The sequence below is a fragment of the Zingiber officinale genome, chromosome 1A (assembly GCF_018446385.1).
Source record: "Zingiber officinale cultivar Zhangliang chromosome 1A, Zo_v1.1, whole genome shotgun sequence".
Classification (NCBI taxonomy): domain Eukaryota; kingdom Viridiplantae; phylum Streptophyta; class Magnoliopsida; order Zingiberales; family Zingiberaceae; genus Zingiber; species Zingiber officinale.
The window spans coordinates 90,000,251-90,028,066 of record NC_055987.1 but is presented as its reverse complement, the minus strand read 5'-3'; the positions used below and the strand labels follow the sequence as shown (position 1 = coordinate 90,028,066).

General features: G+C 38.3%; 1 protein-coding gene across 3 annotated transcripts in view; it reads left to right on the top strand.

Annotated features, from left to right (window-relative positions):
* Positions 1–390: 390 nt before the first annotated feature.
* Positions 391–27,816, top strand: part of LOC122026806 (aspartic proteinase 36-like) — a 44,760-nt gene continuing 17,334 nt past the window's right edge. The window contains exons 1-7 of one of the 3 annotated variants that reach the window (XM_042585522.1): positions 391–502; positions 640–928; positions 1,053–1,182; positions 1,266–1,510; positions 17,844–18,068; positions 27,069–27,231; positions 27,308–27,378. In XM_042585522.1, the coding sequence (XP_042441456.1) occupies positions 693–928; positions 1,053–1,182; positions 1,266–1,510; positions 17,844–18,068; positions 27,069–27,231; positions 27,308–27,378 (1,070 nt within the window). In that variant the 5' untranslated portion in view covers positions 391–502; positions 640–692. Of the gene's footprint in view, positions 503–639; positions 1,183–1,265; positions 1,511–17,843; positions 18,069–27,068; positions 27,232–27,307; positions 27,379–27,816 lie in introns of all 3 variants that reach the window. The other 2 variants (XM_042585529.1, XR_006124174.1) reach the window with 2 other exon arrangements.

The following is a 27,816-nucleotide window of genomic DNA, read 5'->3' as shown; positions in this document are numbered from 1 at the left end:
ATTTTTGTATAAAGTTAGCTTCAAGTAAAAGTTAGTCAAAATTCTTGAAAGATTTAAGATGAAATTGTCTAAGGGTAGTTTTAAAATTGGATCATAAATTATAATTAAACATATGAATATGAATAATTTAAAATTTGTTAGAGTAATGGTATCGTGAGATGATGTCTTTTAATTTTTCAGATATTTAAAAATTAAATTATAATTTCAATAAATTAATTAATAAATTTTACTTAATTAATAGTTGATCTAAAAATATTAAATTATAAATATTTCTTAATTTATCCAGTGGTGAATAAAAGTTTTCAAGAAAAAATACGAAGTCAACTAAGAAGTCAACCGCTTCAAAGGCATCCATCCTTTTGACATTTCCAATAAGAGGAGGGCATTTATCAAATTATGCCCCTTCGTCTCTTTGGTCTACTTCCTTCCTCTCGCTCTTTCCCTTTTCCCCTTTACTTGTTACCGCCACCGCTTTAGCAGCAGAAGGCGTGAAGGGCCTGAGGTTGATTTCTTCGTCTTTTCCTCCCAATTCTTCTCGTTCCCTCCACAATCTCGATTGAGTTTTTTTCCCACTTCGATGGATTTGATGTAGTTGTTCTCAGAATTTTAAGCTGCTGTTCTTTTTTTTTTTCCTACCAGATTGTAGTAGTGAAAAAAAGCATTCTTTGGCGACCACGGCATCGAGGAGGAGAATGTCTTCTTCCTTTTTTTGCTTTGGCTATTTGTTTATTGAGTTGGTTGTGCTCCTGGGGGTGCTGGTGCAGAGCCCTTTGGCCGGGGGTAACGGGGTCTTTAGGGTGCGTCACAAGTTCCTGGGTCGCAGCCATACCGTCGGCGATCTTCGAGCTCACGACCGGCGTCGTCACAGCCGGATCCTCGCCGCTGCCGATCTCCCCATTGGAGGCGTTGGTATCCCCACCGACACCGGGTTGCTCTCTCTCTGTATTTGATTTCTAGCTGCTCTTTCTAGAACCGAATTTGATCCTTGTTTTTTATTTTCTTCAAAAAATTATTTCCCCCCCTATTTTTGTGCGTTTTGGTGGGGTTTATAGACTCTATTTTGCTGAAATTGGAATCGGGAACCCGTCGAAAAATTACTACGTACAAGTCGACACAGGGAGCGATATCTTGTGGGTGAACTGCATCTCTTGCACCAGGTGTCCTCTTAAGAGCGACCTCGGGGTATGAAAAAAGAAGTGTTTTTGAGTTGTTGCTAACTTCCTTTGGCCTCTAATAAAAGTGAGTCTTGGACTTGGTTGCTGCAGCTTCAATTGACGTTGTATGATCCAAGGGCCTCGGCAAGTGGGGATTTGGTCTCATGCGATGAGAAGTTTTGTGTATCCACTTATGGAGACATTCCAGGCTGCGTAGCAAACTTGCCGTGCCAGTACAGTGTGCTGTATGGTGATGGGAGTTCCACTACTGGCTATTTTGTGACAGACACCATCCAGTATGACCAAGTCTCTGGCAACCACCAAACAAAACCGGTCAATGCAAGTGTTACATTTGGGTGCGTCTCTCCTATTATCTGCCAATTTGATATTTGATGCTTTTTACCAATATTTCTGCACTCAAGGATTGGGAATTACAGGCTTAAACCGGTCATCACATACATTTTCTTCTTGGCATGTTATGACAGGTGCTTAAACTTGGTGTTGCTCTTGCCTGAAGTAGTTTTAACCCTTTTCGTTCTACCTGGCAGTTCCCTCCTAACATTTTTGAATATAAGTAATATGATAGAAACATAAGGATTGAATGGGTTGGCCCCCTTGTGTCTGATAGTTTCCCATCAGTAAATGGTGTATTAGGTCCATCACTAGGAAAACCAATGGACACAATTGCAATTATTGGGCTTTTTCACACAGACTAGTATGGGCATTTCTGTTGATATACTGAAAACTTTGATTTCTGCTTGTCTGTCCTAGGACATCTAGCATTTGATGTTGCTAGGAAATTGGTAATTCTTAGATGCCAGTGGCTAAGAAAATGATGCTTTTTTTTTAAAGTTGTTGAAAACACAAAACTAACTACCTGAAAAGTGAGAAATACAAAAATGTATAGAAGAAAAAGATACAAAACAATGCAAAAAATAGATCAACAAGAGAACATCTCTTGTGGATTGACAAGACTTTGCATCATATTTTTGCTACATATTGTCGGATCAAGATAAGCGCCAAAGGGAGTTGGGTGAATAACGCTTATAAAAAATTTAAGCAGAAATGTAAGGAAAATAAATATTGATTTTTCGAAATCAAGATTAATTTTGAAATCAATTTATAGTTTAAGTTAGAAAATAAACAAAAAATAAGAGTGACATAGATAGATATTTAATGTGGTTCGGTAATCCCTAGGTTCCTATTCCATGGCCTAGTGATTCGTTATGTGAATTATTCCTCGTCAAAATCCCACTATATTTTCTCCTTTCTGAAAACCTTTTGACGGATAGATCTTTACAAGACTTGGTTAAATAATTAAATATAAAAAGCCAAAATATTGAACAATAACAAGTAATAATAATGATATCTTAAAGAAAAATATACCAAAAGTCAATATCAAATTGTTTGAATTGTGAGATCTTCGCTACCTATGGAGAGCTTCTAAATGCAAGAGAAGAGAGCTTGTATATGCCTTTTGGAGAGCTTTTGCTTCTTAGTTGATGCTCTTGATGAGTAGGAGAGTCCTCTATTTATAGTTGTAAAATGGTATGATCTGGTTGACCAACTTAACACTTTAGTTGATCAGGGTGACCCTAGTCGACCACTTTGCCATTCTGGTCGACTTAGCCCATCTGTTCAGTTGTCACATATATCACATCATTTGGATCAGCTACAAACTATGTCACCTAGTCGACTAAACATTTCATGTAGTCAACCAAAAAAAGGCAACTCGATGTACAATGGTCTTGCCAATGCAGGATCTCGAGGATGGTTTATTGTACGCAATCTTACTCTATATTGCAAGAGATTATTTCTACGACTCGAATATGTGATCACTGGTGACACGACAACTTTATTGTTGCGCCAATGCTCCCCTTCCAACCAACCCAAATAAATTTTATTTGATCCGAGTTCCTCCATTATCCTAATGCTGATTGCTAACACACCATGTGGTTCACCATTTCTATTCATCCAGTCAACCAACCCGAATAACTTTCGAGGCTGAATCTTATTAGTGATTGTTTTCCTTGGCTACGTCAATGGTTGACTAACTTATCATATATGTGTTTTGTTCATAAATGGTGCATAGGGTTTTTAGTTTAGTTGATTGTGCCAACGTTATCACATAATACTTTATGTTTATGTAACTTAGCCCAAAATCTTCTAAAGTATTCATCATTATAATAGTTGAGCTATAAACTTACCCATTGTAATGTACTCAGCTTTAGCAATCATTATAATTGATCCGGTGGTAAGGACGGGGGACCCTCGTTGGCGGGAGGTCAATGACACGTGGAGGTCAATGGTCAAGAGGGTCAACCCCAAGGTCGTGCCAAGCGGAAAGAGGTAAACACCGAGTGGAGTAGCGGGCTGACCGGACATCCGGCCGATCGAACATCCAACCAGGGGTCTCCACGGCCGGACGAAAGACAGCTCGACCAGGGGTCGGGTTTCCGATGCTCAAGGTAAAAGAGTCTCTGGGCCGAGCGGACAGGCCGCTCGGTCGAGCCACATGACAATAGGGCGCAATCCCATCCGAGCACATGAGCAGGGCTTCCCCGCCCGGTCCGAGGTACCGGAGCATTCCCGGAGACCATGAGCGCCGAGCGGCAGGTCCGATCGGCTCGGGAACAAGTAAGAACGCTAGGAGACAAAAAGGATAGCTGGTAACTTCATCCTCGAGACACCTGCCGTCGACAAACAGCATGGTCGGCGGCAGGAGCAGACAGAGTATCGTACGGTGGAAGTCTCCACCGTCACATCCGGGATATGCTCGGACGATTACGGAATGACGTCAGGCATGCTTTTCTGACACAACCCTACTGAGGTATGTTTGGGGAAGCGTGCACGCATCGAGAAGCGTGCCCGCGCCTCCCCGGGGTCCTATATAAGGACCCCCAGATTTCGACGGAGGGAGGCGATTCTCATCACTGTAGCCACAGTAACGTTACTCTGCTTCTTCGTTGCCTGACTTGAGCGTCGGAGGGTCGTCGCCGGGGAAACTCCTCCCGGCTCGGCTTCTTTGCAGGTTCGCCGGAGGTCCACCTCGACACCAAAGAACAACGGAGAGCGCCACGTCCCCAGCGTCCGTCGACTCAGAGCTCGGATAAGATCAATAATAGTTGAGCTATTCTCTCCATTTTTTTTTGTCCAACTTGTAGCCCGCATAGTAGAAGTCAAAGTACCCAAGTCAAAATTTTCTATCATAAGGTACTATGATCCAACATTAAGAATACCCTTGAAATATCTAAAGATTCTTTTAATGGTAGATAGGTGGGACACTTTGGCACACATATTGCAAACAATCAATATATCAGGTTGGCTAGCACTTACAATGGACTACCAATTGCTCTCCTGTAATACTTAAGGTCCACTAGTTTTTGTTCGGGTTCATGGTCTAGTTAGTTTAAAGCCATAAGCATGGCTATTTTCGTAGCATTTTCCATCCGAAATCTTTTAATTAGTTTTTTGCATACTTAGTTTGGTGGATCTATCTTTTTTAGTTTGTTTAATTTGGAGTCCAAAGTAAAAAAGTTAGATCACCTATCCAACTCATCTTAAATTCACTTTCCATTTTAAATTCGTTTAAGAACATAGCATTTGTTGAACTAAAGATTATGTCATCTATATATACTTGTGCAATAAAAATATTATTGTTGTAGGTTTTAATAAATAAGGTTGGGTCAATTTGTCCACACTTAAATCTTTAGAAACTAAGTATGTTGACAACCTTTCTCACTAAACCCTAGGTTTTTATTTTAGTTTATCTAAGGTCCTTTTTAAGTTTGAATACATGATTAAGGCAATCTAGATTTTCGAAACCTTGTGGTTATTTAACATAAATTTTTTCTTTTATGAACCCATTTAAGAATGCGGGTTTACCATCCATTTGATATAACTTAAATTCCTTATGGGTTGCATAAGCTAATAATATCCTAATAGACTCAAGGCTATAGGGGCATAAGTTTCATCATAGTTTAATTCCTCTACTTAACTAAAGCCAGAGACTACTAATCATGCCTTGTTTCCGATTACATTTTTGTTATTGTCTAACTTATTTCTAAAAACCTACTTAGCATCAACGATAGTTTTATTTTCAAGTTTTGGTAGTAAGTCCCAATTTTGATTTCTATCAAATTGTGCTAATTCTTCTGGAATGATTATCACCCAATCATGATCAGGCAATGTTTCATCTATAATCTTAGGTATACTTTAAAAAACTTTAGGCTACTTGACTTAAATTTCTATAGAATAACCTAGTTGTTACTCCTTGGTTTGTGTCATCTAAAATTTGTTCAGGTGGATGACTAGAACAAGAACATACTCTATGCACCCTACTGGATTGAGGTTCAACTTGATTTGTTTCTTCATTTTGTTGACTTTTAGGTTCAATTTTATTTTCATGTCTAATTTTGTTAGTCATCTTTTGCTCCTCTAGATTAGTGTTTCCTAGGATTAGTTTTTTAAAATCTAGTTCAACTTATTTACCTAAGTCTTGGTTTATTTGAGATTTTCTTGGGTAAGTTTTGGTGTGTTCATAAAAAATGACATTGGCGGCTGCTTTAACTTTTAAAGACTAAAGACTTCTTGATATAGATTCTCTGCTAGCGGTTGAGTATCCAATGCAAATTCGCTCATCAGACTTAGTAGAACATTTTCCTAAGTTGTCTTTAGTGTTTAAAATATAAACTTCGTATTCAAACACTCTCAAATGTTCCCGATCTTGTACATAATATGCAACATTAACTATCTTGGTCCAAAAGTAACCAAGAAAGGTGTATTCATTTAGCATGGTATTGGCTGCTTCTTGTAGGACTCAATTTTTCCATTCTACAATCCCATTTTGTTATGGAGTTCCAAGATAGGAAAATTCATGCTGATACCAGTTTTCTAGACAAAACTTGTTAAACTTATGGTTTTTGAATTCTCCTTCACGATCTCTTCTTATCTTCTTAATTTTAGTGTTTTTCTTATTTTTAACTATTTTAAAAAATTGGGTAAATCTATCTAAGGCTTCATCCTAATGTTTTAAAAATTGAACCCAAGTGAAATGTGAAAAGTCATCAATTATCATTAAGCAATATTTGCCTTGACTCCATGACTGTCAAATAAATCTATGTGTAGTAATTCTAGAGTGCAAGTGGTTTTGGTTTGATTAGTCAATTTATGTATTGATATGGTTTGCTTACCTTCTTGGCAAGCATTAGAGACCTTGTCATTAGTGTAAGTCAACTTATGTAAACCTCTTATTAAGCCATGTTTACCTACTTTTGAAAAATGTCTTAAGTAGATGTGAGTCAGTCTCCTATGTCCCAATCATGGTTCCTCTTGTTGTGTTATAAGACACTTGAGTGAGGAACTAGATAAGTTGATTGAGTACATGTTTTCTATTCTAACTCCTATCAAAGTAGCATCAATGTACCTAGTGTGCTTTACCACACACTTGGTGGAGTGGAACTCCACTTTATATCTAATATCACACAATTGATTAATACTCAGTAAATTAAACTTTAGAGTTCCAATAAACAAAACTTTTCAATATTAAATTCTGAGCATAGTTCGATGTTACTTGACTTGAGCACTTTTAACTCACCATTATTGCCAAAGGACACTGCTCCTATGCTCTTGAGCTTGAGGCTGGTAAACTTTCCTTTGTCTTCGGTCACGTGTCTACAACGCCCATTGTCTAGCAACCATTCCTCTATTTCTTGCTGATCCTGCATTCAAATAATCTATGTTATTTTGATATCCAATAGTTGTTAGTCTGCTTTTATTAACAATAACTTGCTTGGGGATCTAAGCTTTAACAATTCTAGAAATATAAATAGGCTTCCTGCTAGCAAGAGATATGTATGACTTTTATTGTGCATTTGACTGAAATCAAAGTCCAACATTATTATACACATGTTAAGACCCAAGTATGATGTTTATGTACTCGGAGTCTAATATGATGAACTTGTCTAAAGTTTTCTTCAAATATTCAACTTAAAGTTTTAAGGAAGAATTCTCTTCTTCAGTCTTTCTGAGTTGACATTCCTTCTTGAATCTTACCACTCTGTTTACTTGAAAGTACGGATTCAATCCTAGAAAATTTTCCTTCGTTTATTTCATGAAGAGGATGGGTTTTATATCCTTTCTGTTTACTAGTTATAAAATAATGGATGGATGAATTTATAAATCCATCCGCTGATCCATTTGTGAATATAATTTCATCCACCCAAAATCAGGCGGAACACATTTCCTTCCTTCCTCGATGCATCACAGCTCTCAAACACTGGCATTGTGCGGGCGCCGACCTCGCTCGACCGCTCGCACTATCGACCTCGCATGACAACCTCACTCGGGCGCTCCTGCCTTCGGTCCATAAAAGCTTCCGAGCTGTTGCTCCCCTTGATCAGTATAGAGGAGGAGAGGAAGTGGAAGCCAGATGGAAGTAAGAAGTAGAGGAGCAAGGTAGATTTGGATCGAAGAAAGAAGAGAAGAAGCTTCCCTAAAATACATAGAGCATTAAATCCACACTACTCCCGTCCGAAGGCATGGGACATGGTCGACGACGAAGGAACTCCTGCTATTGGTCTTTGTCTCGCTGGCGAAGGTCAACTATCTAGTAGGGGCAGCCTCACCCTCGCCATGAACAGCGAGGGCGGCCTTGCACGACTGTCTTGCACTCGCACCGAGCAGTAGGCAGCCTGCACAACCTCCTCGTGTGGTTATGAGCCACGGACAGCAGTACAATGGAACCCCCGCTGCTTGCGACGGGCGCAAGGCGGTGACCTTCCTTCATGTGACCTTCCTTATGTTTCTTTTGTTCCGTCTTCCATCTCTAGGGATTCTTTTCCTATCCTTTCTTTTCTGTCCTTTCTTTTCCCTTCTTGTAGTGATTTATTTACTTCCTTTCTTTCCTTCCACAATCCACACCTTTGAGTAAATAAAGCATACAAGTGGAAGAAGTTAAGGTGGTCTCCCCCTTAAGGTCTTTGACCTACTTAAGGAGTGACTTGATTCTATCCTTGAATTTAGTTGATGTATTTGTAAAGCATGCTATAGTTTGGTATAACTTTTCTGCTTCTGGATCACATACCTCATCAGCAAACTCTTTTGAGTCGCTAAGTAGCTCATCGTCTTCAAATGATCTTCTAGTAGAGACTCAAACTCATACTTTTGAGCTTCAACTTGAGCCATGAATTAATGCCATGTGTATGGTGGGATGATTTGGCTCATCCTCTTTTGACTCTTCAGAAGATCACTCGTCTCAAAGTGCCTTAGTGGCTTTAAGGGTCTTCTTTCTATATCTTTGAGTTGAGGACATTCAGATTTGTAATGTCCCTTTTTGTTACACCAAAAACATATAACACTTGACTTTGACTTAATGCTTTTGGTTTGAGTAAATTGTCTGGCATTATTCTTTATAATATTTACTTTTAATAAAATATATCAATTAAAAATTTAATCTAAATATTTAAAAATAAATAATAATAAATACAATTTTTTTAATATATATTAAATTAATAGGATAATTTTATTAGGCTTTAATTAAGTCTATTTAAATTATCCTAATCATAGCGGAGTTGTTTAAAATTATTAAACGAAAGTTATTTAATTAAACTCTAACTTGCTCGCATACCTTGTTTCGGCAGGGCAACGAGTCCGACGTGTCACTAGGACTATGAGGCGAGTTTAGACACGTTGTCGGGACTGCGCGATGTGCAACGCACGTCGCCGGGCCCTAGTGATTCCTCAGGGCCTAGATGACGCATCCGGGCTTGTTGCCAGGCGATGCATCCGGGCTTGCGTGACACGTCCGGACACATTGTCGGGCTTGGATGCGTTTCTGTGGCTAAATGGCGGCAGTGGCGATAGCTATTCTAGGCACAACAATGGCGGAAGGAGGTGAGTTCCCGCCTAAAGCACCGCCTCAAGCAAAGGCGGTAAGGCGGTGCGGTTGATGCCTGCTTCTTGCGTAGGTGGTCGCCATTTAGAACATTGGTATAAAAAATCATAAATAATAACCTTAAGGGTGCACCAGGATATACAAACATGAATATGTAATAATTTGTCCCCTCGGGGCGGTGTGGTGGTTAAGACATGGGGTGTTGTCACATGAAGTCTTGGAGTCGAAACTCGGCGTGTCCGAGCATGTCCTGCCCCAAGCCTTGGCCACTTGCACTAATGGTTAGTAGTCACCCGTGATTTACCTCCTCCGTGTTAGCCTAGGGACGGGTTGGCGGGGGCATTGGGGGCGAGCGAATTGCCTTTTTGCCACATGCATATGTAATAATTTATTAAATAATGTAAAAAATGTTAACATAATGTTCGTGTCGAAACAATGACTGCTATACCGATGATTCGATTAACAAACTAATCTCATGCTAATGAAATGAAAATACCAAATTACCAAAACGCATAACGTAACCCAAGAAAGAAAATAAATTGAATAGATTCTACGAAAGTGTCTCTAATACTATTATTAGGGCTATAAATAAGTCAAGCTTTGTGGTGTTCAAACTTGTTTGACAAGGTAACCGAACCAAGCCGAACCTAAAATAAACCAAGCCGCTAAAATGATTGTTCAAGCTTAGCTCGGTTTCTTTTTTATGAGCTTGAGCTTGATTCGTTTAGTTGTTATCGAACTCTCAATTTAAGTTTGTTTGATTGTTTGAAACTTTTAAATTTTAAGCTTGTTTGATTAGTTATTAAGCTTGATAATACAAATTTATTTGTTTATTTTGAATTTTTTTTAATTTATTTAGCAAGTTGATAAGAATTTTATTGATGAATATGGTTCACGAACGTTGTTCACGAACATTGTTCACGAATGTTAACTAGCTGAACATATATGTGTTCAAGCTTATTCATTTAGTTAAACGAGTTGTTCAAGCTTGTTCATTTAATTGATCTTATTCATGAATGTTATTCATGAACATTATTCGCGAACGTTAATGAGCTGAACAAATATTTGTTCAAGCTTGCTTGTGTAATTAAACGGGTTGTTCAAGCTTGTTTATTTTACTGATCTTGTGCTTATTGAACGAACATAAATAAGGTCTTACTAAGCCGAACACCAAATTTGTTCACGAACATTCGGTTCATTTACAGCCCTAATTATTATTGAGCATCTTTGAGCAACTATCCATATATTGACCAAACCTCAAAGATCACTTAAGTCTACGAATCTAGAGGTTAAAGGAAAAGGAGAGTGAGCACATAGTGTGAGGTGGGGATAGAAGAGAAGTGCATGAAAATAAAATCAAAGAGGGCAACAACAAAATTGATAGTCTATATTTTCATGTTGTTGAGCATCATTTGATTATTACTCCTTTCTTGTTATTTGTCTTTCATTCACCTTTTAATTAATTTCATTTCTTTTTAATTTCTCTTTTTCAACATTACACATATTATAGTCTTACTTTATCCCAAAACTCAACATAATTTATTAACTTAATAAATGACCTATAATCCATCCATTAAGGATAGGGGTTTTCGGTACAATATACCGAACCACAAACTAATATATTGTATCAAAAAATTCGGTATAAAAAAATCACCGATACTTTGCCAAAAATTTAGTATATTGAATTTTTGATATGGTATAAATTTCATACTGTTTATATTAAAATTTCATTTTCAGTACGGTATATGCGGTACACCAATACTTCATATTGATACCTAAAAATTTGGTACGATAAAAATATTGTGTCTAAATTTTCAATATACCGATAATATCAATATATTTTGATACGGTATGTGCAGTATATTGAATTTTCAGTATTTTTTTTCCACTCCTAATTATGGATGTGTCAAATGATTAAAGGTGAATGAATCGTAATCCACCAGATATGAAAGAACATCACATTTATTATTAGAAGATAAGGGTGAGCGACCCATAACTCACCTGAGAATGGTGCATCGTATATAAGAGTAAACAATCTGCAATCCTCTTGTAACGAAATGGATGAAGTGTATCCACATATACATACATATATGGGTGAACAACCTGCAATTCACTTCACAATAGAATGGGTGAACGATCCGCAATCTACTAAGTGAAGAAAATCATCTCATATAATTTGGCCAAAGCTAATGAATGTACAACAAGACCAAAGTGTCTTTTTAGTACGCAGAATTGCTTTATAATTTTCAAGATTTATTATATTCTTAATTTAGCATAAATAATCTCATAATTTTTCATAAATTATATAATCAAAATTCTATGGCATGACACAAAGGTTGCACTTGTTCCTTGTTAATTTAGTTGAGTAATTACATAACTTTTTACGAGCGCTAAGCTAAAACTCTCTTGTATTATTCAGTTGTATGTGACTATTTATTTACGCTATTTTTTCACTTAAAATTCTCATGTGAGTTTTAGTTTTCTTTAAGAGGATTACCCTAAGTTTTCCCATGTTACTTCTAAATTTCAAGTTGTCTAGTGTAAATCTCTTTAATAAATTATAATAGGGCAACAACAATTTAATAAACAATTAGAGTATAAAAGAACAAACAAACATAAAAGATATTTTGAAGCAATAGAGATAAATATGAGTTCGCAATTATTTTTCTTCTAACCAGGGTATAATCTACATTTTAAAGAATTTATCCCTAATGTTCTCCTAATACTAGGCTTAATTTAATTCTCAATGAAAATTCTTATTTATTCGCTATCATTGTGAACTAAATTAATTTATAAAGATTAACAAGAACATATATTAAAAATTTTAATTTACTTCCTATGGATCAAATAGTGTGTGTAAATGATTTCTCCCTTTTTCTTATAATATCTAATACCATTTATGTTGTATGTTCAATCATGCACAAGATAGTTCAAAAGAAATAAGTAGGAAATCCACTAAATTGTGGTTCAACCCACACCAATTTGGCTTAGGAAACTCTACCCTCCTCACCGGTGGATCAACATGTGTATTGGAATCGACTACCGAAGCCAATTTGCAATTGTCAAAACCAACAATTCAAGGTTTAGGACAACTGGTAATAGTAAGAGGGGAAACTTCTCAATGGTGGTGGAAGAAAAAAGTGGAAGGGAAGGGTAGGACAATTGCTACCTTATTGATGGAGGAAATTATGAACATGAAGCAAAATGGTTGCTGACAACAAAAGGGGCTTGCTTTTGTGGAGCATTGGTGATGACGATAGCAACGTCAAGGATGGCGGTGGTGTTGGCAACAATGACATGCGGCCTGCGGTTGGCGACGGAGAGAAGATTAGAGGTTTTTTTAGGAAGAAGATTAGGTTTTTAGGGAATAAAAAGGAATAAGACAAGGAAAAAGTCATAGGAAGGAGAAGTTGGGTTTGCTTTTTAATCACACTTTTGCAAAAAATCCAAGAAATTTTAAAAATTACAACTAAACCTTTCTCTTATATATATAACATCTGACACCCTTAAAAGAAATTTGGTTCTCCAAATTTAGTTGTTTACCTAAAGGAAAGAGGTGAGAAAATCATTCTCGCATGTCTTCCTCACACCCACTTCTTTCCAAGTTGGTGTTCTTTATGTTCTAAGATGCAGATGGGATGCTCTTCATAAGTAGCATCTGAATTAAGAGGTACTGTCAAACTCTCTAGCACATGGGACAGATCGGGAACATATTTCTGCAACATCAATTTATGAAACATATTATGAATTCTTGCCTGTGAAGATGATAGAGCAAGCATATAAGCCATTGCTAAGATGTACATATATATTAAAGGGTGTAGTTGTAATTTTTAAAACTTCGTGGATCTTTTTTCAAAGTGATACTAAAAAGCAAATCCCTGACTTCTCCTTCCCATGACTTCTTCATCCCCATCCACTTTATTCGTTTTTATTCTCTAAAGTCTAATTTCTTCCTTAAAAAGAAAAAAAAACATACTAATCTTCTGCTCTCCACTGTCGATCTCAAGCTACACGTTGTCGCTGCCAACGCAGTCGTCGGCGCCGCTGATGCTCCACAGCAGCAAGCTCCTCCCATTGTCACCAACCATTTTGCTTGTTTTTCATAATTTCCTCTAACAATAAGGTAATAATAGCCCTACCCTTCAACTTCTTTATTCCACCACTGTTGGGAAGTTTTCTATTGTTACCAGTTGCCTTGAATCCTGAATTGGTTTCAACAGTCACTAGTTGGCTTCAGTAGCCGACAACACACATGTTGATCCACTAGTTTACTAAGCCAAATTGGTGTGGGTTGAGCCACGATAAGGTGGATTTTTCTTGCTTGGTTCTTTTGAGTTGCCTCTGTGCGTGATTAAACATACAACATAAATGGTATAAGATATTAAAAAAAATGGGGAGAGATCATTCACACACTATAGATGTAACATAGGGAAACTTAGGGTAGTCCTCTTAAAGAAAACTCGAGCCCTCACAATTTTAAGTGAACAAATAACGTAAATAATTTTGTCGGAATAGTCACATACAACTAAATAATATGAGAGAGTTTTGGCTCAATGCCTACGAACTATTACATAAAACTCCCTTGTGCTATAAAATTTTAATTATATAATTTATGAAAAGTTGTGAGATTATTTATGCTAAATTAAGAATATAATGAATCTTGAAAATTATAGAGCAGTAGCTTCGCGTGTAAAAAGGACTCTTGAGTCTTTTTGCGTGCTCATAGGCTTCAACCAAATAATTATATGAGATGATTTTTCTCACTAGGTGGATTGTAGATCATTCACCATATTTTATCACGAGGTGCATTTCAGATGGATTGTGGGTCATTCACCTATATATGTATGTATATGTGCATATAGTTTATGCATTTCATTACGAGTGCATTACGGATTGTGCACTCTTATATATGATGCATCATTCTCGGATGGGTTGTAGGTTGTTCACCCTTGTCTTAGAATAATAAATGTGATGTATTTTTGTATCGGTGGATTGCATGTCATTTACTTTTACTTATATGACACATGATGGGTGGATTACGGGTTATTCATCCACTTAATATATTATGTTGAGTTTTTAGATAAGTAAGACTACAATGTGTGTAATATTGAAAAAGAGAAATTAAGAAGAATGGTTGAAATTATTTAAGTGAAGAAAAAATGAATAACGAGAAAAGAGGAATAATCAAATGGTGCTCAAAAAATAAAACATAAACTATCAATTTTGTTGGTGCACCCTTTGATTTTGTTTTATACACCCCGCTTTGTTATGTGCTCACTTTCTTTTTCCTTTGACCTCTAGATTCGTAAACTTGAAGCAATCTTTGAGGTTTGGTCAATATTACGGATGGTTGCTCAGAGATGCTCAACAATAGTATTGGAGGCATTCTGTAGAGTCCATTTAGTTTATTTTCTTTATTCCATAGATTGTTACTTTATGTATTTTGGTAATTTGGTATTTTTATTTCATTGTCTGCATGAGATTAGTTTGTCAATCGTGTCATGGGTATAGCAGTCATTATTTTGAGACAAATATCATGTTAACATTTTCTATATCATTTAATAAATTGTTGCATATTCATGTTTATATAGCGTGGTGCATCCTTAGGGTATTATTTATGGTTTTTGATGCAGTGATGAATATTGTCCGAGTAGGAAAGTTATCACTTATATAGGGATGGAGCCTTCAGGTGGGTGATTCGCATCATCTTCTTCTGATTCAAACTTAGGCTCAGGCTTGGACCTTGACTCATTTTTAGTTTTTATCTGTAATTTAAGCAATACCTTTCTCTTTTGTCTCAAGGTTAGCCTATCTGTGCAATTCAAATTTACAAAATAGTTCATCTAGTTAACTAAAGACAAGTCCCGAGAAACTTTATAAGCATTCACCATTCACCATAGATGCTTATAAAGTCGATCAGGGGAATGCTTTTAGAGTGCACCTCACTAGATGCAGTTTTCAACTCGCTTGTCCGATTGAGTGCAGGCCTTTCAAGATTTCCTTTAACCGTTGTGTAGCTGGCTTAATGTTATTGACTAGTAGATACTGCTTGCCTATTCTTGAACCATGGGTTCCTTCATGAATTTCAATCAACTTCTCCTAGACATTCTTTGCGTCGTTCTCTAAGCTCATCTTCAAGCATCTCAAAACCTTCATGAAGGACAAACCACATCTCAATATCGGTCATGAGATAATATTCCATCTTCCCTTTCTAGTATGCAAAATTGTTGCCATCAAAGAAGGGAGGACCAGATAGTGTTGTATCTTTCCTGTAGTGTCATCTTAGCTATAAGATTAAAAAAATATATTTCCAAGACTTTAAATTGAAGACTTTCAAGGTTCTTGGGTAAGAGTAGTACACAAAAAGAAAATTTAATGCAAAAAATTAGTGGTTAGGTTTTGGAAGATTCAAAACTATTTTAAACAGATCAATTAAAACTAATGATAAAAAAAACCAAGCACTTGACTCTAGTGTTTGGATAAGGATGGTTAGATCCTTACTGGTTCAAATTGGGAATTGATTCTTCCAATGTTGCATAATAAATGCACTAAATAAATTCCTAGGTGAGTGGTGAGTCACAACGGACTACTTAGGCAATCACTCTTGTATACAGAATTTTCCTAAACATGCAATATCACAAAACTTCCTTATCTGAACCAACCAAAACCTAGCTATCATAGCAAGACGAGTATTAGAAGGGGGTTGAGTAGTGCTTTTAAAAATTTTAAGTAATTTTAAAAGTTATTGGAAATGCAATGGAAATAAATATTGGTTTTTTGAAATCAAGATTAATTTTGAAATTAATTATAATTTAAGTTAGAAAAATAGAAATAAAAGTGACACAGATCTTTAACTTGGTTTGGTAACTTAGGTTCCTACTCCATGGCCTAGTGATTTGTTAGATTAATCACTCCTCGTCAAGATCCCACTCCTTCAGAGGCAAAGAAACCTTTATAAAACTTGGTTAAATAATTAAATACAAAAAGTCAAAATACTAAACAATAAAGCAGACAAGTAATAATAATGATAGCTTAAAGAAAAATATGCCAAAAGTGAATATCAAGTTGTCTGAATTGTGAGCTCTTCGCTACTTGTAGAGAGCTTTTGAATGTAAGGAAAGAGAGATTTTGTTAGACTTCCGGAGAGTTTTTGATTGTTAGTTGATGTTGTGGATGAGCAACAATCCTCTATTTATAGTTAAAAATGGTATGATCTGGTTGACCAACTTAACACTTTGGTCAACTAGACCAAGATAATTGATCGTTATCCGTTGCAATAGTTATCCGTATATTAGTCGACCACTTTGCCATTTTGATCAATCAATCCATATAATCGGCTGTCACATCTATTATGTCATGTGGATCAGACATTGATGTCATGATGTGGTCGATCAATTCAGATAAATTTTATTGATATGACTTTATCCTCTAACTTTTATATGGTCAACCATTATTATTCATCTGATTGACCAACCCGAATAACTTCTGAGGTTGGATCTTTTTGGCGACCATTTCCCTTGGTCACGTCAATTGTTGACTGTGCTATCCTATTCATGTGGCGTAACTTTAGCGGTTGTTGACTTGATTTTTGGTCGATCCGCCTATCATCATCCTATAATTTCTTCAACAAATATTATATATTTCAAAATAAAACAATTATGAAGATATATTTGAGGAATAATGAGGATCTATATGTATTTATTGTTGTTCAACCATGATTATGGCTTAAGAATTCAAATTTTGTTGAGCAACTCTTTACATTTCAGTTGATTCTAGTCAAGTGACAGTATGACTTTGACTTTAAAGCTTCTATTAGTTTCTCGATCAAGTCAATCGCCTAGGTTATAAGAGACTAGTATTTGTCAGAAGGTCTACCTCTTGGACTTCTTACCTTTGCCTAGTATTTGGTTTTCCTTTGCCAAGACTTCTTATATTTGCCAAATGTTCGATCTACCTTGACCCATTTGAACTTCTTGTCTTGTACATGTTTGGTCACCCATTTAGACTTCTCCTCACTTGTCAAATGTTCGATCCTCCTGATCTATTTGGACATTTCCTTGCCTGCCAAAGCCAAATGTTCAGTTCTCCTAATCCACTTAGACTTCTTCCGTTGCTCCTACAATGTCCCTGTCAAGTTTTCTGCACTAGCACATTTGACACATGTTAGATTACACAAAGACTAACTTTAAACTCTTTATCATACATCAAAACCTTGGTTTCATTTAGTGGTGTGCCTGCCGCAACACATACTAGACAAACAAACAACTAAATGGTTTTGCCTCCCATTTTATGGACCAACAACTTAGGTTTTACATGTACATTAGAATTGGATTCTGTAATTATTGAGCCACATGTCAAATGAGGACCATGCTGCAACTTCTAGAAGTGAGGTTGAGAGCACTAGCCCAGTTCGCCAATGCTTCAGAGTTAGCATTAGATTGGATTGGCTGAACACTTCTCATATTCAAATAACATTAAATTAGGTTAATTATACACATGATCATGTTGATTGAATGGCTAATAAAGTTGACTAATACAATACCAGGTTAATTGAACACCTGATGGGTCTGCACCTACTAGGTCGGCCAGTTCCAGATCAATAGGGATGACAAACCCCCTTGTACCTTCGTGTAATCTATCAGTTGGGTTCCATACCTTAAATAGGTTTAAGGTATAGACTTTATGTTGAACTTACTTTCTATTGTTGCTTATCTTTATAGTTGTATTATCTTCATTTTCCCTTCTGTAATCAACATTTATGCTGATTCTTTTTTGTAATAATTTTAATGCTACAGTTGTGGTGCTCAACAATCTGGTGATTTGGGTTCATCGAATGAAGCGCTTGATGGGATTCTTGGTTTTGGCCAGTCAAATTCGTCCATGCTTTCACAATTAGCTTCTGCAGGAAAAGTGAGCAAGATATTTGCTCATTGTTTAGATACTACAATTGGAGGAGGTATTTTCACCATAGGACATGTAGTGCAGCCGAAAGTGAAAACAACTCCCTTGGTACCTGGCCAGTAAGTAATTATTGACTCATGAACATTAGTGGTTAAGTTCCCTTTTTCTTCTGTTTTGTTATAAGCTGTTGAGGGATTGAGCTTGTTCATAATGGGATAATATAATGTCCAATTATTTCCAACAATTGATTCTGTTAAAAAGAGAAACCCGTGTCTTAAGACATCACAGAGTTATTGTCTTATATAGAGAAGAATATACAGCATAATTATAATAATACCTCTAGTTATGTTACAATATTCCAACACTTCTTCTCAAGCTGGAGAATATAGATCATATGCACCAAACTTATTACATATGTAGTCAATTCGGGACCTCTCAGTGACAGTGAATATATCTGCTAGTTGATCATGTGAGTTGACAAAACTAGTAGATATGACCTTCTTTCTAACAAAGTAATAATCAACTTCAATATGCTTTGTCCTCTCATGAAAAACTGGGTTCGAGGCAATATGCATGGCAGCCTGGTTGTCACATATAAGTGACATTGTGTAACCTCTCCAAACCTGAGTTCCTGAAACAACCGTTTTAGCCATATAAGCTCTTAACGAGTTATGGCCATAGCTCGATACTCTGCCTCTGCATTGGATCTTGCCACAACATTCTACTTTTTTACTTTTCCAAGAAACAAGGTTACCTCCAACAAATATACAAAACCTAGAAGTGGACCTTCTATCAGTGGGAGATCCTGCCCAATCTGCATCAGAGTATCCTACGACTTGAGTATGTCCTTTGTCTGCATACAAGAGACCCTTTCCTGGTGCGCCTCTGATATATCGAATAATGCGAGTCATAGCATCCCAATGTTCTTCGCATGGAGAGTTGAGAAACTGACTTACTACACTTACTGTAAATGAGATATCCAGACGAGTACCATTCAGGATCTGGAAGAGGCTTCCCTTGATTTGACATGAGCTTGACATTAGGATGCATAGGGTTGTCGACTATCTTTTGAGTTTAACATTTCTATTTCTTCCAAAATATTCATTGCATACTTCCTTTGGGATATGACAGTCCCGCTGTTTAAACTGTGCTACTTCTATCCTCAAGAAGTATTTGAGTTTGTCGAGATCCTTTGTCTGGAAATGTTTGAAAATATATTGTTTTACCTGTGAAATCCCAAGATGATCACTACCTGTGATGACAATATCATCAACATAAACCACTACGTAGATGCAACCAGTAGATGAGTGGCGATAAAAGACAGAATGGTCATCCTCGCTCCGAGTGATGCCAAACTATTGAATTACAGTTCTAAATCTACTGAACCATGCTATGGGTGATTGCTTGAGGCCATATAAAGATTTCCGCAGGCGACATACAAGACCAGAAGACTCTCCTTGAGCAACAAAACACGGAGGTTGCTCCATGTAGACTTCCTCGAGCAGATCACCATGTAAGAATGCATTTTTGATGTCTAACTGATAAAGAGACCAATGGAGAATCACAACAATTGACAGGAATAGGCGTACAGAAGACATCTTGGCAATAGGAGAAAAAGTATCCCCATAATCCAATTCGAAGATCTGAGTATAGTATTTAACGACGAGACGAGCCTTAAGTCTGCCAACCACATCGTCTAGACCAACTTTCACCGTATACACCCATTAACAACCAACAATCGACTTCCCAGGCGATAGAGAAACAAGGTCCCAAGTCCCACTACTCTGTAAAGCACAAATTTCATTAAGCATAGCTTGTTTCCATCCTGGATGGGCAAAGACATCACCTGAAGTCTTTGGAAGAGAAGCAGACAACAAGGATGAAAGACAAGAATAATAGGAAGGAGAAAGACGATGATAACTCAAAGAAACATAGTAAGGAGAAGGATTACGAGTGGAACGCATATCCTTTCGAAGTGCAATGGGAATATCAGAGTCAGGAGATGGGACCGGAGGAAACGGCGAAGGACTTGGCTCCAAAGATGTGCCCACGACAGTGTCAGTGCTGGGCGGCGGCAAAGAAAGACAAGGACGACGTTGATAAACCTGCAAAGGAGGAGACGAGGTTGGGGATGATAGAGGTGCCACCGGAGGACAGAAGATAGTCACTGGTGCCCAAAAAATGAAATAGAATCAAAGAATGTGACATCAGCAGAGCTAAAGTACCGACGAAGAGTAGGGGAATAACACTTGTACCCTTTCTGAGACCGTAGGTACTAAGGAAAACACACTTATGAGACCAGGGAGAGAGTTTATCAATGCCAGGATTAAGATCATGAGCAAAACATATAGAACCAAAGACCCGAGGTGGTAAAGGATGAAGAAGATGATGAGGTATTTTACCCTGGAGAGTGGAGGAAGACATGCGATTGATGCGATAACACGCAGTGAGTACGACATCACCCCAAAACTGATGAGGAACATGAGAATGGAGAAGAAGAGTCCGAGTGGTCTCAAGGAGATGATGATTTTTGCGTTCTGCAACCCCATTCTGTTGAGGAGTATGAGGGCAAGACGTGCGATGCAACACACCATGAGATGCCAAGAAGGAACGAAACTGAGTAGAAAGATACTTGCGTGCATTATCACTTTGCAAAGTTCGAAGAGAAATACCAAACTGAGTTTTGATTTCATGAAAAAAATATTGGAAAATAGAAAACAATTCCGAACGTTCCTTCATCAAATATAACCATGTTCAATGTGAAAAATCGTCTATAAAAGTAACAAAATATCGTGATCCCAATGTAGAAGAAACATGACTCGGACCCCAAACATCAGAATGAACCAAAGCAAAGGGGGTCGTAGCCCGACTCACAGTGCGAGGAAAAAAAGAACTATGAACATGCTTACCTAACTGACACGACTCACAAGACAGACTCTAAGTGAGAAAGACTAGGATGTAATTGTTTCAATTTATCAAGACCTGGATGTCTCAACTGAGCATGAATAAGAAGTGGAGATGCCACCGCTGAACCAACAAGAGAGAGTTGTTGAAGCCGATAAAGGCCATGAGACTCACATCTGAAGCCAATCATCCTCCCCGTACTCCAGTCCTATAAGGAAATAGACGTTTTAGTAAAAGAAATGACACAATCAAGAGACCGAGTAAGTTGACTTATTGACAATAAATTAAAAGGAGCTCAGGGAACATAAAGAACATTATAAATGGAAAGAGACGGAGAAGGATGAACAATACCAATACCCTTGGACTGAGTTTGGGAACCGTTGATCATGGTGACAATTGGTAAATAACCAAAAGTAGTGAGAGGAGAAAATAGGGATTTATTACCAGTAATATGATTGGTGGCCTTGGAACCCAAGGACCTGAAGAGTGAGATATGCCAACAAAGGAATTACCAGCGTGTGCAACAGTAGCAGTGGAATCAGAAGCCTGACGATCCTCAAACCATTTCAGAAAGTCATTATAGGAAGGTGGTGGAGTCGGATCCGGTGTTAACTGTGAAGTGGAAGCTGAAGAAGCAACAGAGCTTTGAACGATCTGAGCAGCGCGAGGAGGTCGACCATGCAGATCCAGCACTTATCAATCGTGTGGTTCGGGCGGTGGTAATGATCACTAGAGTCGTCATTTGGGTTGGGCCCGTCGGGTTGGGCCGCCCCGCCAAACAATTTAAGCGGGTTGGATTAGAATTTTATTAACCCAAGCCCGTCTTGGGCCGACCCGCCTAGGCCCGTGACCCGCGCGGGTCGGCTCGCGACAGGCTTGGGTTGGCCAGCGGGTTGAGAAACACATATAAACTAAGTTTTATGCCAATTTATTATCTTTCTTTGTTATAATTTTAAAATAAAAATAATACTTTTCATCCCACATAAGTACTTGTTTGTGTCCATTTATATTTAAAATACATGTTTATGGATACATTTGATTAATGAAATATTTCCGAAGTAAAATGTTGAAGATATGAAATATTTTTTAAAAAAAATTGATGGGCCCGCGGGTTAGCCTGCCAAACTCGCAACCCGCCTTGGATTGGAAATTTGCCAACCCGCCAAATTAACGGGTTGGCTTGCCCTGCCCTGCCAAATGGTTGGCCCGCCACGGGCCAACCCGCCCAGTCACGGGTTGGCCCGTCTGATAGCTCTAATGATCACACCAAGGGCGACCTTTGTCACCCTTGCGAGGCGGAGGTCTGTTGTTGTGTCCAGAGATCAAAGCTGACGAGTCAACAGGACAGAAGGAGGCATCGTCAAGATCTTGGCCGGGACACGGAGGAGAGTCGCTCAGGTTGTCCATGGTAGCTTTTGTGGGGCTGCCCAGGATCTGATCATGAACATGAGAATAATCTGTGGGCAGACCATATAAAGCTCGGGACATGAAAAATTTCTTCCGATTTTCAAGCTCTTCAACAGGACTGGCCGTAGGTGGTAGCAACTTATTGAAGTCACAAAGAAGGCTAGAGACCGAACCCAGGTAAGTTGACATTGAATCCTTAATCTGATGGGCACTGAGGATGGTCATGAGATCTTCACAAACTTGATAGAGTCGCGAGAGGTGTTTGTAAAGAGTTGTTGAGCCTGTGTCCAAACAGTTTTGTAGGTTTTGTGAGTACGGAAGACATTCCTAAGAGATGGATGGATGGTGGCTCGGATAATACAATACAACTGAGTGTCAACCTTCTTCTATAGAGGATGATCGACGACTTGAACATCTTCTTCAGTTTGAGTGAGATGTGTCTCATAACCTTGTCCAACAAGCTAAAGCTCAATGTGAGATGTCCAAGAGATGTAATTTTTACCATCCAACTGCTCGGAAGAGAGGGGTTAGTGATGTGGTTAGTAAAGATTGAGGTATCTGGCTTTGGAACTCCGGATGTAGCCATTGATTAGTTTGGAAAGTATTGTGAAGTAAAGCTCCTGACTACGGGAGAAAACATAGCTGAAGAAGACGAGGGTCGTAGTTGCACCCGAGTCTCCGGTGAACAGGGTAGCTGAAAAGCAGGAGAAGTTAATGGTGTACTCCTGATTTGGTAGTTGGAACAACCTAGCGAGCAACTATGGAAGGTGGCGTGAGGTTGGTGTCGCCGATCCTTGGTGACGGCGTGTCACGCCCCGGGGAAGTCCTTGTCCGAAGAAATTTCGGCAGCACCACCCTTGTACGGGTGACAATCTGAAACATTTTTACAGACACAATATACATCAGCCATAGGCGGCTGGAATATATACACAACCACGCAGTTTATATGCAGCCTACTCGGCTGATACAATAAAAACACCACCACGCAGTTATATGTAAAACTAAAAGCCCACTCGGTTGTACCAGAATCAAACACAACGGAAATACAACGGACACACATACAAACTAAAATAAAAGACTGCTAGCCGGTTAGGCTTACACCACACAACAAAACAATACTCCAGAAACATAACTGGAACACAAAGCGAAATACAGAAATTTCATATACCAAAATGCAAACAAATAAAAGCGGAGACAGGTCTTCTGATGTGATGTGGGGACCGACAGATAGGATACTCCAAGCGACTCCATAAATAACCTGGTACCTGAAAAAGATAGTGTCCACGGGGTGAGTTCAACAACTCAGCGGGTAACAACTGATATGCATAATAAAGAAAATAACAACCAGCACTAATCATGCGTACAGTCTCCTGATACAAGAAGGACAAATGCAACTGAATAAAGTAGGAGAAAACTGTACTAACCAGACTGTAGATAAGTACAACAGATCGATCGAGAGTGTCATAAACTCAGATGATGTCAATCATTGCATCTATATAAACGCAGCAAGTAAACGCAGAACACAGCAATAAATGCATCACGTATGATGCAAATGTCATGGTCACCCTCGCCAACCATCTCACACACAATGGTGAGACCGAGTGGGTAGGGCTGTGACAACCGTGCACACTGCCATCACTGAGTGGACGGGATGATGTCGGAGTACACCTATCCTCCTACACCAAATCATAAATGGGGAGCTCAATGCCTCATCTCCCAGACACGACGACGGGAGGAATCTCACGGCCACGTCACACACACTACTCACGGGCGGACCAACGGAGCAAACAAAGTCCAATCGTCACGGCTACCACGCTACTACACTAAACCTACGGAGCCAAACAGAGCAGAACCGTCAGCCGACAACCACGCTGAGTCACCATACCAACGGAGCCAAACAGCAGAACTGCCACACACCTGTCCGATATACCACTAACCCATGAGTGGTGGTGTGTACAGATACATGTAACCGGCGATGTGCTCGACAATAATGGAGCAGACTATCGCACAGCATGCAATCATGCGAGATGATGCATGACACTAAACATGACAATATCCTGAACAACATAGCAATATCCATATATAAATATAAAGTGTGTACCATAGGGCAATGAATCAAATCAAAGGTACACAGATCAGATAAGGTATCAAAAACCCTAGGTCCTGAACATAACATATAGCATGATTGTGTCACTACCCCTATAAGTATATATTATCAGATAAGTACTAACATGATGTGCATAACAAATAAACAAACAAGCATGTAACAGATCGGGTAGTGATCAACAGAAGCAGATAAGAAAACACAATTGTTGCTATTTGTTAAAGACATTACTATGCATATCAAATGATATAAAGTCAAAGTACCCGCCTCCAAAAAGGAAGAATCGTATCCGGTCCAAATCCGACGTCGAGATGCTCGTCTCGCGTCAAGATCCTGTGTCAAACGATATACTTTTATTTAGCTAAAAATCCAATTGTATAGCTAAATAAAATCCTTAAAAATAATTTAGGACAAAACCCTAAACTATAAACCTCAACCTACCTAAACAAAATCTAACAATAAATTAGGGTTAGTTACCTAATTCCCAATCCACTATTAGATCAATAATCCAAACTTAATTCCATTGCACATAAACAATTATAGGATCCAAACCCAAATAACCAAATAAATCTACACAACCTAATGATCAAATAATTACCAATTAATTATGTGTCAATTTATACCTCACTCACACATATATTCAATCACCTAATCCTTACCTTGTTACTGCTGGATTAAGATTTGTGGCCGAAATTGCTGTCGGCTGCTAGAAACAAAAGTGCTAACAGAATGAAAAGGCTGCCGACGATTTGAACCAAAGTAAGTGGCTGCGGAACACTCCTTCACTGCCTGGATTAAACAAGATCAGGAAGAAAAGATCAATCCACAACCAAGAACCTTCCTGCTGGAACTCACTGTGTCGTTCACCTATGAAGCAACCAGAAACAAATCCTTATACCGTGACTAGATCCGAAGCAAGGAAGAACATGAACTGGGATCAATAACCGAAATCATGCCACAACCCTAATTCCACACCACACATCGACTAGGGCTTAGGGCGATGGCTGACGCTAGAGTTCCTGTGGCCGGCGGCGGTGTTGGGTCGGTGTCGGCACGCAGAGGAAAAGAGAAGAAGGGCGGCGACAACGCGGAGAGGAGGGGGCGGCGTTGGTGGCCTCGGCATCGCAGGAGAGGAAGAAGGAGAAAGAGGTGCAAACCCTCGGCCACGGCTTAAATCGCAAGGAGACAGCAACCGCCGCATGAGAGGAGAAGAAGGAAGGCCGCGAGGAGGTTAGGGCACGACGTCGGGTTTGGCAGGGGGAGAAAGAGGGAAGCACGCGGGAGAAAAACAAGGGAAAAGAAAAATAAAAGAAAAAGGAAATAAACTTTTCCTCGTTAAAACAGGGTAGCCTAAACAGGCTTTCCCGGGGCCCAGTTTTATCCCCGTAAACTCGTCCATACGGTCTCCGAAAAATTCCCGAAAAATTTCTAAAAATTCCGGAAAATTTCCTTAAGGTGTTACGCCCATTTTCGGTATTTTACACGGCGGCTGTAGAATAGCGACGGTGTGTTTGCGCGCGAAGAATGTCGGAGGAGAAGGCGTAACCCTTCTTGGAGGAGAAAGGAAGAAGAAGTGGTGCAGGAGGCGTTCTTCTGTGCCCTAGCAGAAAATTGCGAGGAAGCCGCAATGCTGCGTTTTCCTGGTTGTAAGAGACACCCTGGTTGTACTTCTCGGTGAGTTGGGCAGCGGTGGGAAGGACGACGTTGGCCACCTGCGGGACAAGGGACTCACTAGAGAAGACGCGGATGATACGCTCCGTTGGTACAAGGGGAAGAAAATTAGGGCTTTGGCGAATGACACTGTGCGTGCGCGAGAGAGGAACGACGGTGCAGAAAATTAGGGTTTTGGCTGATACCATGTTAAAAAGAGAAACCTGTGTCTGAGTTATTGTTTTATATAGAGGAGAATATACAACATAATTACAATAATACCCCTAGTTATATTACAATATTCCAACATATTCTTTAGATTTATAGTAAAATCTGATATTTTACATAGAGCTGTAACACAAATTTATTTCTAGTTAGATATTTTTCTTTTGAAAAAAGTATTATGCATTGTCCTTGTGAGATTCAAAAATATCTGGTTCCTCATCCTTTATTTACTCTACCCTTTGGATTATATTCAAAGATAAAATGCTAAATCAACTGTTGGAAGCCAAATTGTCTAACTATAATTTCAAAAAAAGAAAAATCAAGTTGTAGAAAAGCATGAGCACCCATAGAATTTAGAATTAATCACTTTTAGATTTTAATTTATGTATATCCATGAGTAACAGATGCATGTAAATTGGCGTCCCCTTGGTAAGGATAGGTAGACAGAGTAAAAGCCTCTGATAATAACTCCAGTTGCTCCTCGACTGTAAATGCTTTAGCCTGGCTAGTGCAGGTATTCCACTTTTTGTACTTAAAGTTTCTTTCAGAGTTACAAACCCTGTTTTTTAGTTTAAGAATTACTATTTAAATCCTTTTTTTCTTCTTAGATTTACTGTTAAATCTTATATTTTTTCTTCTAAGATTTACTGTTAAACATTTATAATTAAAATAATATAATAGCGATTCTTCCTTTTAATACTGAGTTAATAACTAGTTATTACACCCTGAAGTTAAACTATAAGATGTGCTTATCTTGTCTTTCTTTCTTTTTTTTTGCACAATAATTCTTTTTTTTTTTTAATTTCTGTTAATAAGCCCTTTGTTTCAGGATGCATTACAATGTGAATTTGAAAGCAATTGAAGTTGGCGGATCATTTCTCCAGCTTCCTACTGATATATTTGACACTGGAGACAAGAAAGGCACAGTAATTGATAGTGGTACCACACTAGCTTATCTACCAGAAGTTGCCTACAATGCACTGATGAGTGCGGTTAGAAAATTTTTCTGACAATCATGCGAATTTGAATTCTTCTTGTATATTAGTTGTTGATTTTTCCCATTTGTAGATACTTTCTAATCATCAAGGATTGAGAATCTTCACCATTCAGGACTTTATGTGTTTCCAATATTCTGCAAAGTGAGTTAATTATGTTTCAGAATCTTCCAATTGCAACTATGTTATTTATGTTTCAGAATTTCGAAAGGTTAGTATGTAGTCAAATTCTTGTATGAATCTCTAGGAACACCATCCATTGTCACTGCTAGATTGTGTGAGCAACATTTTTTTTCCTGAAACATCTCTATCTGTGTGTTAAATGCTGCCTAATTGCAGTTGCTCACATTTAATTTTTTTTGTGGGTTTTGATTGATATCTAGGTTCTGAGCAATACTTTTAGGATCATATTTATAATCCATGTTCTCAATAGTTTAATGGATAAATCCAGCCTATTTTGTTGATAATGCTGATTATCATAGTGTGCTCCATGGTTTCAACTTCAATTTTTGAATGTAGATCAGTTCTGATCGACATGATTAAAATGTATCATTCAGATTCACAAATGATATGAAACCTTAT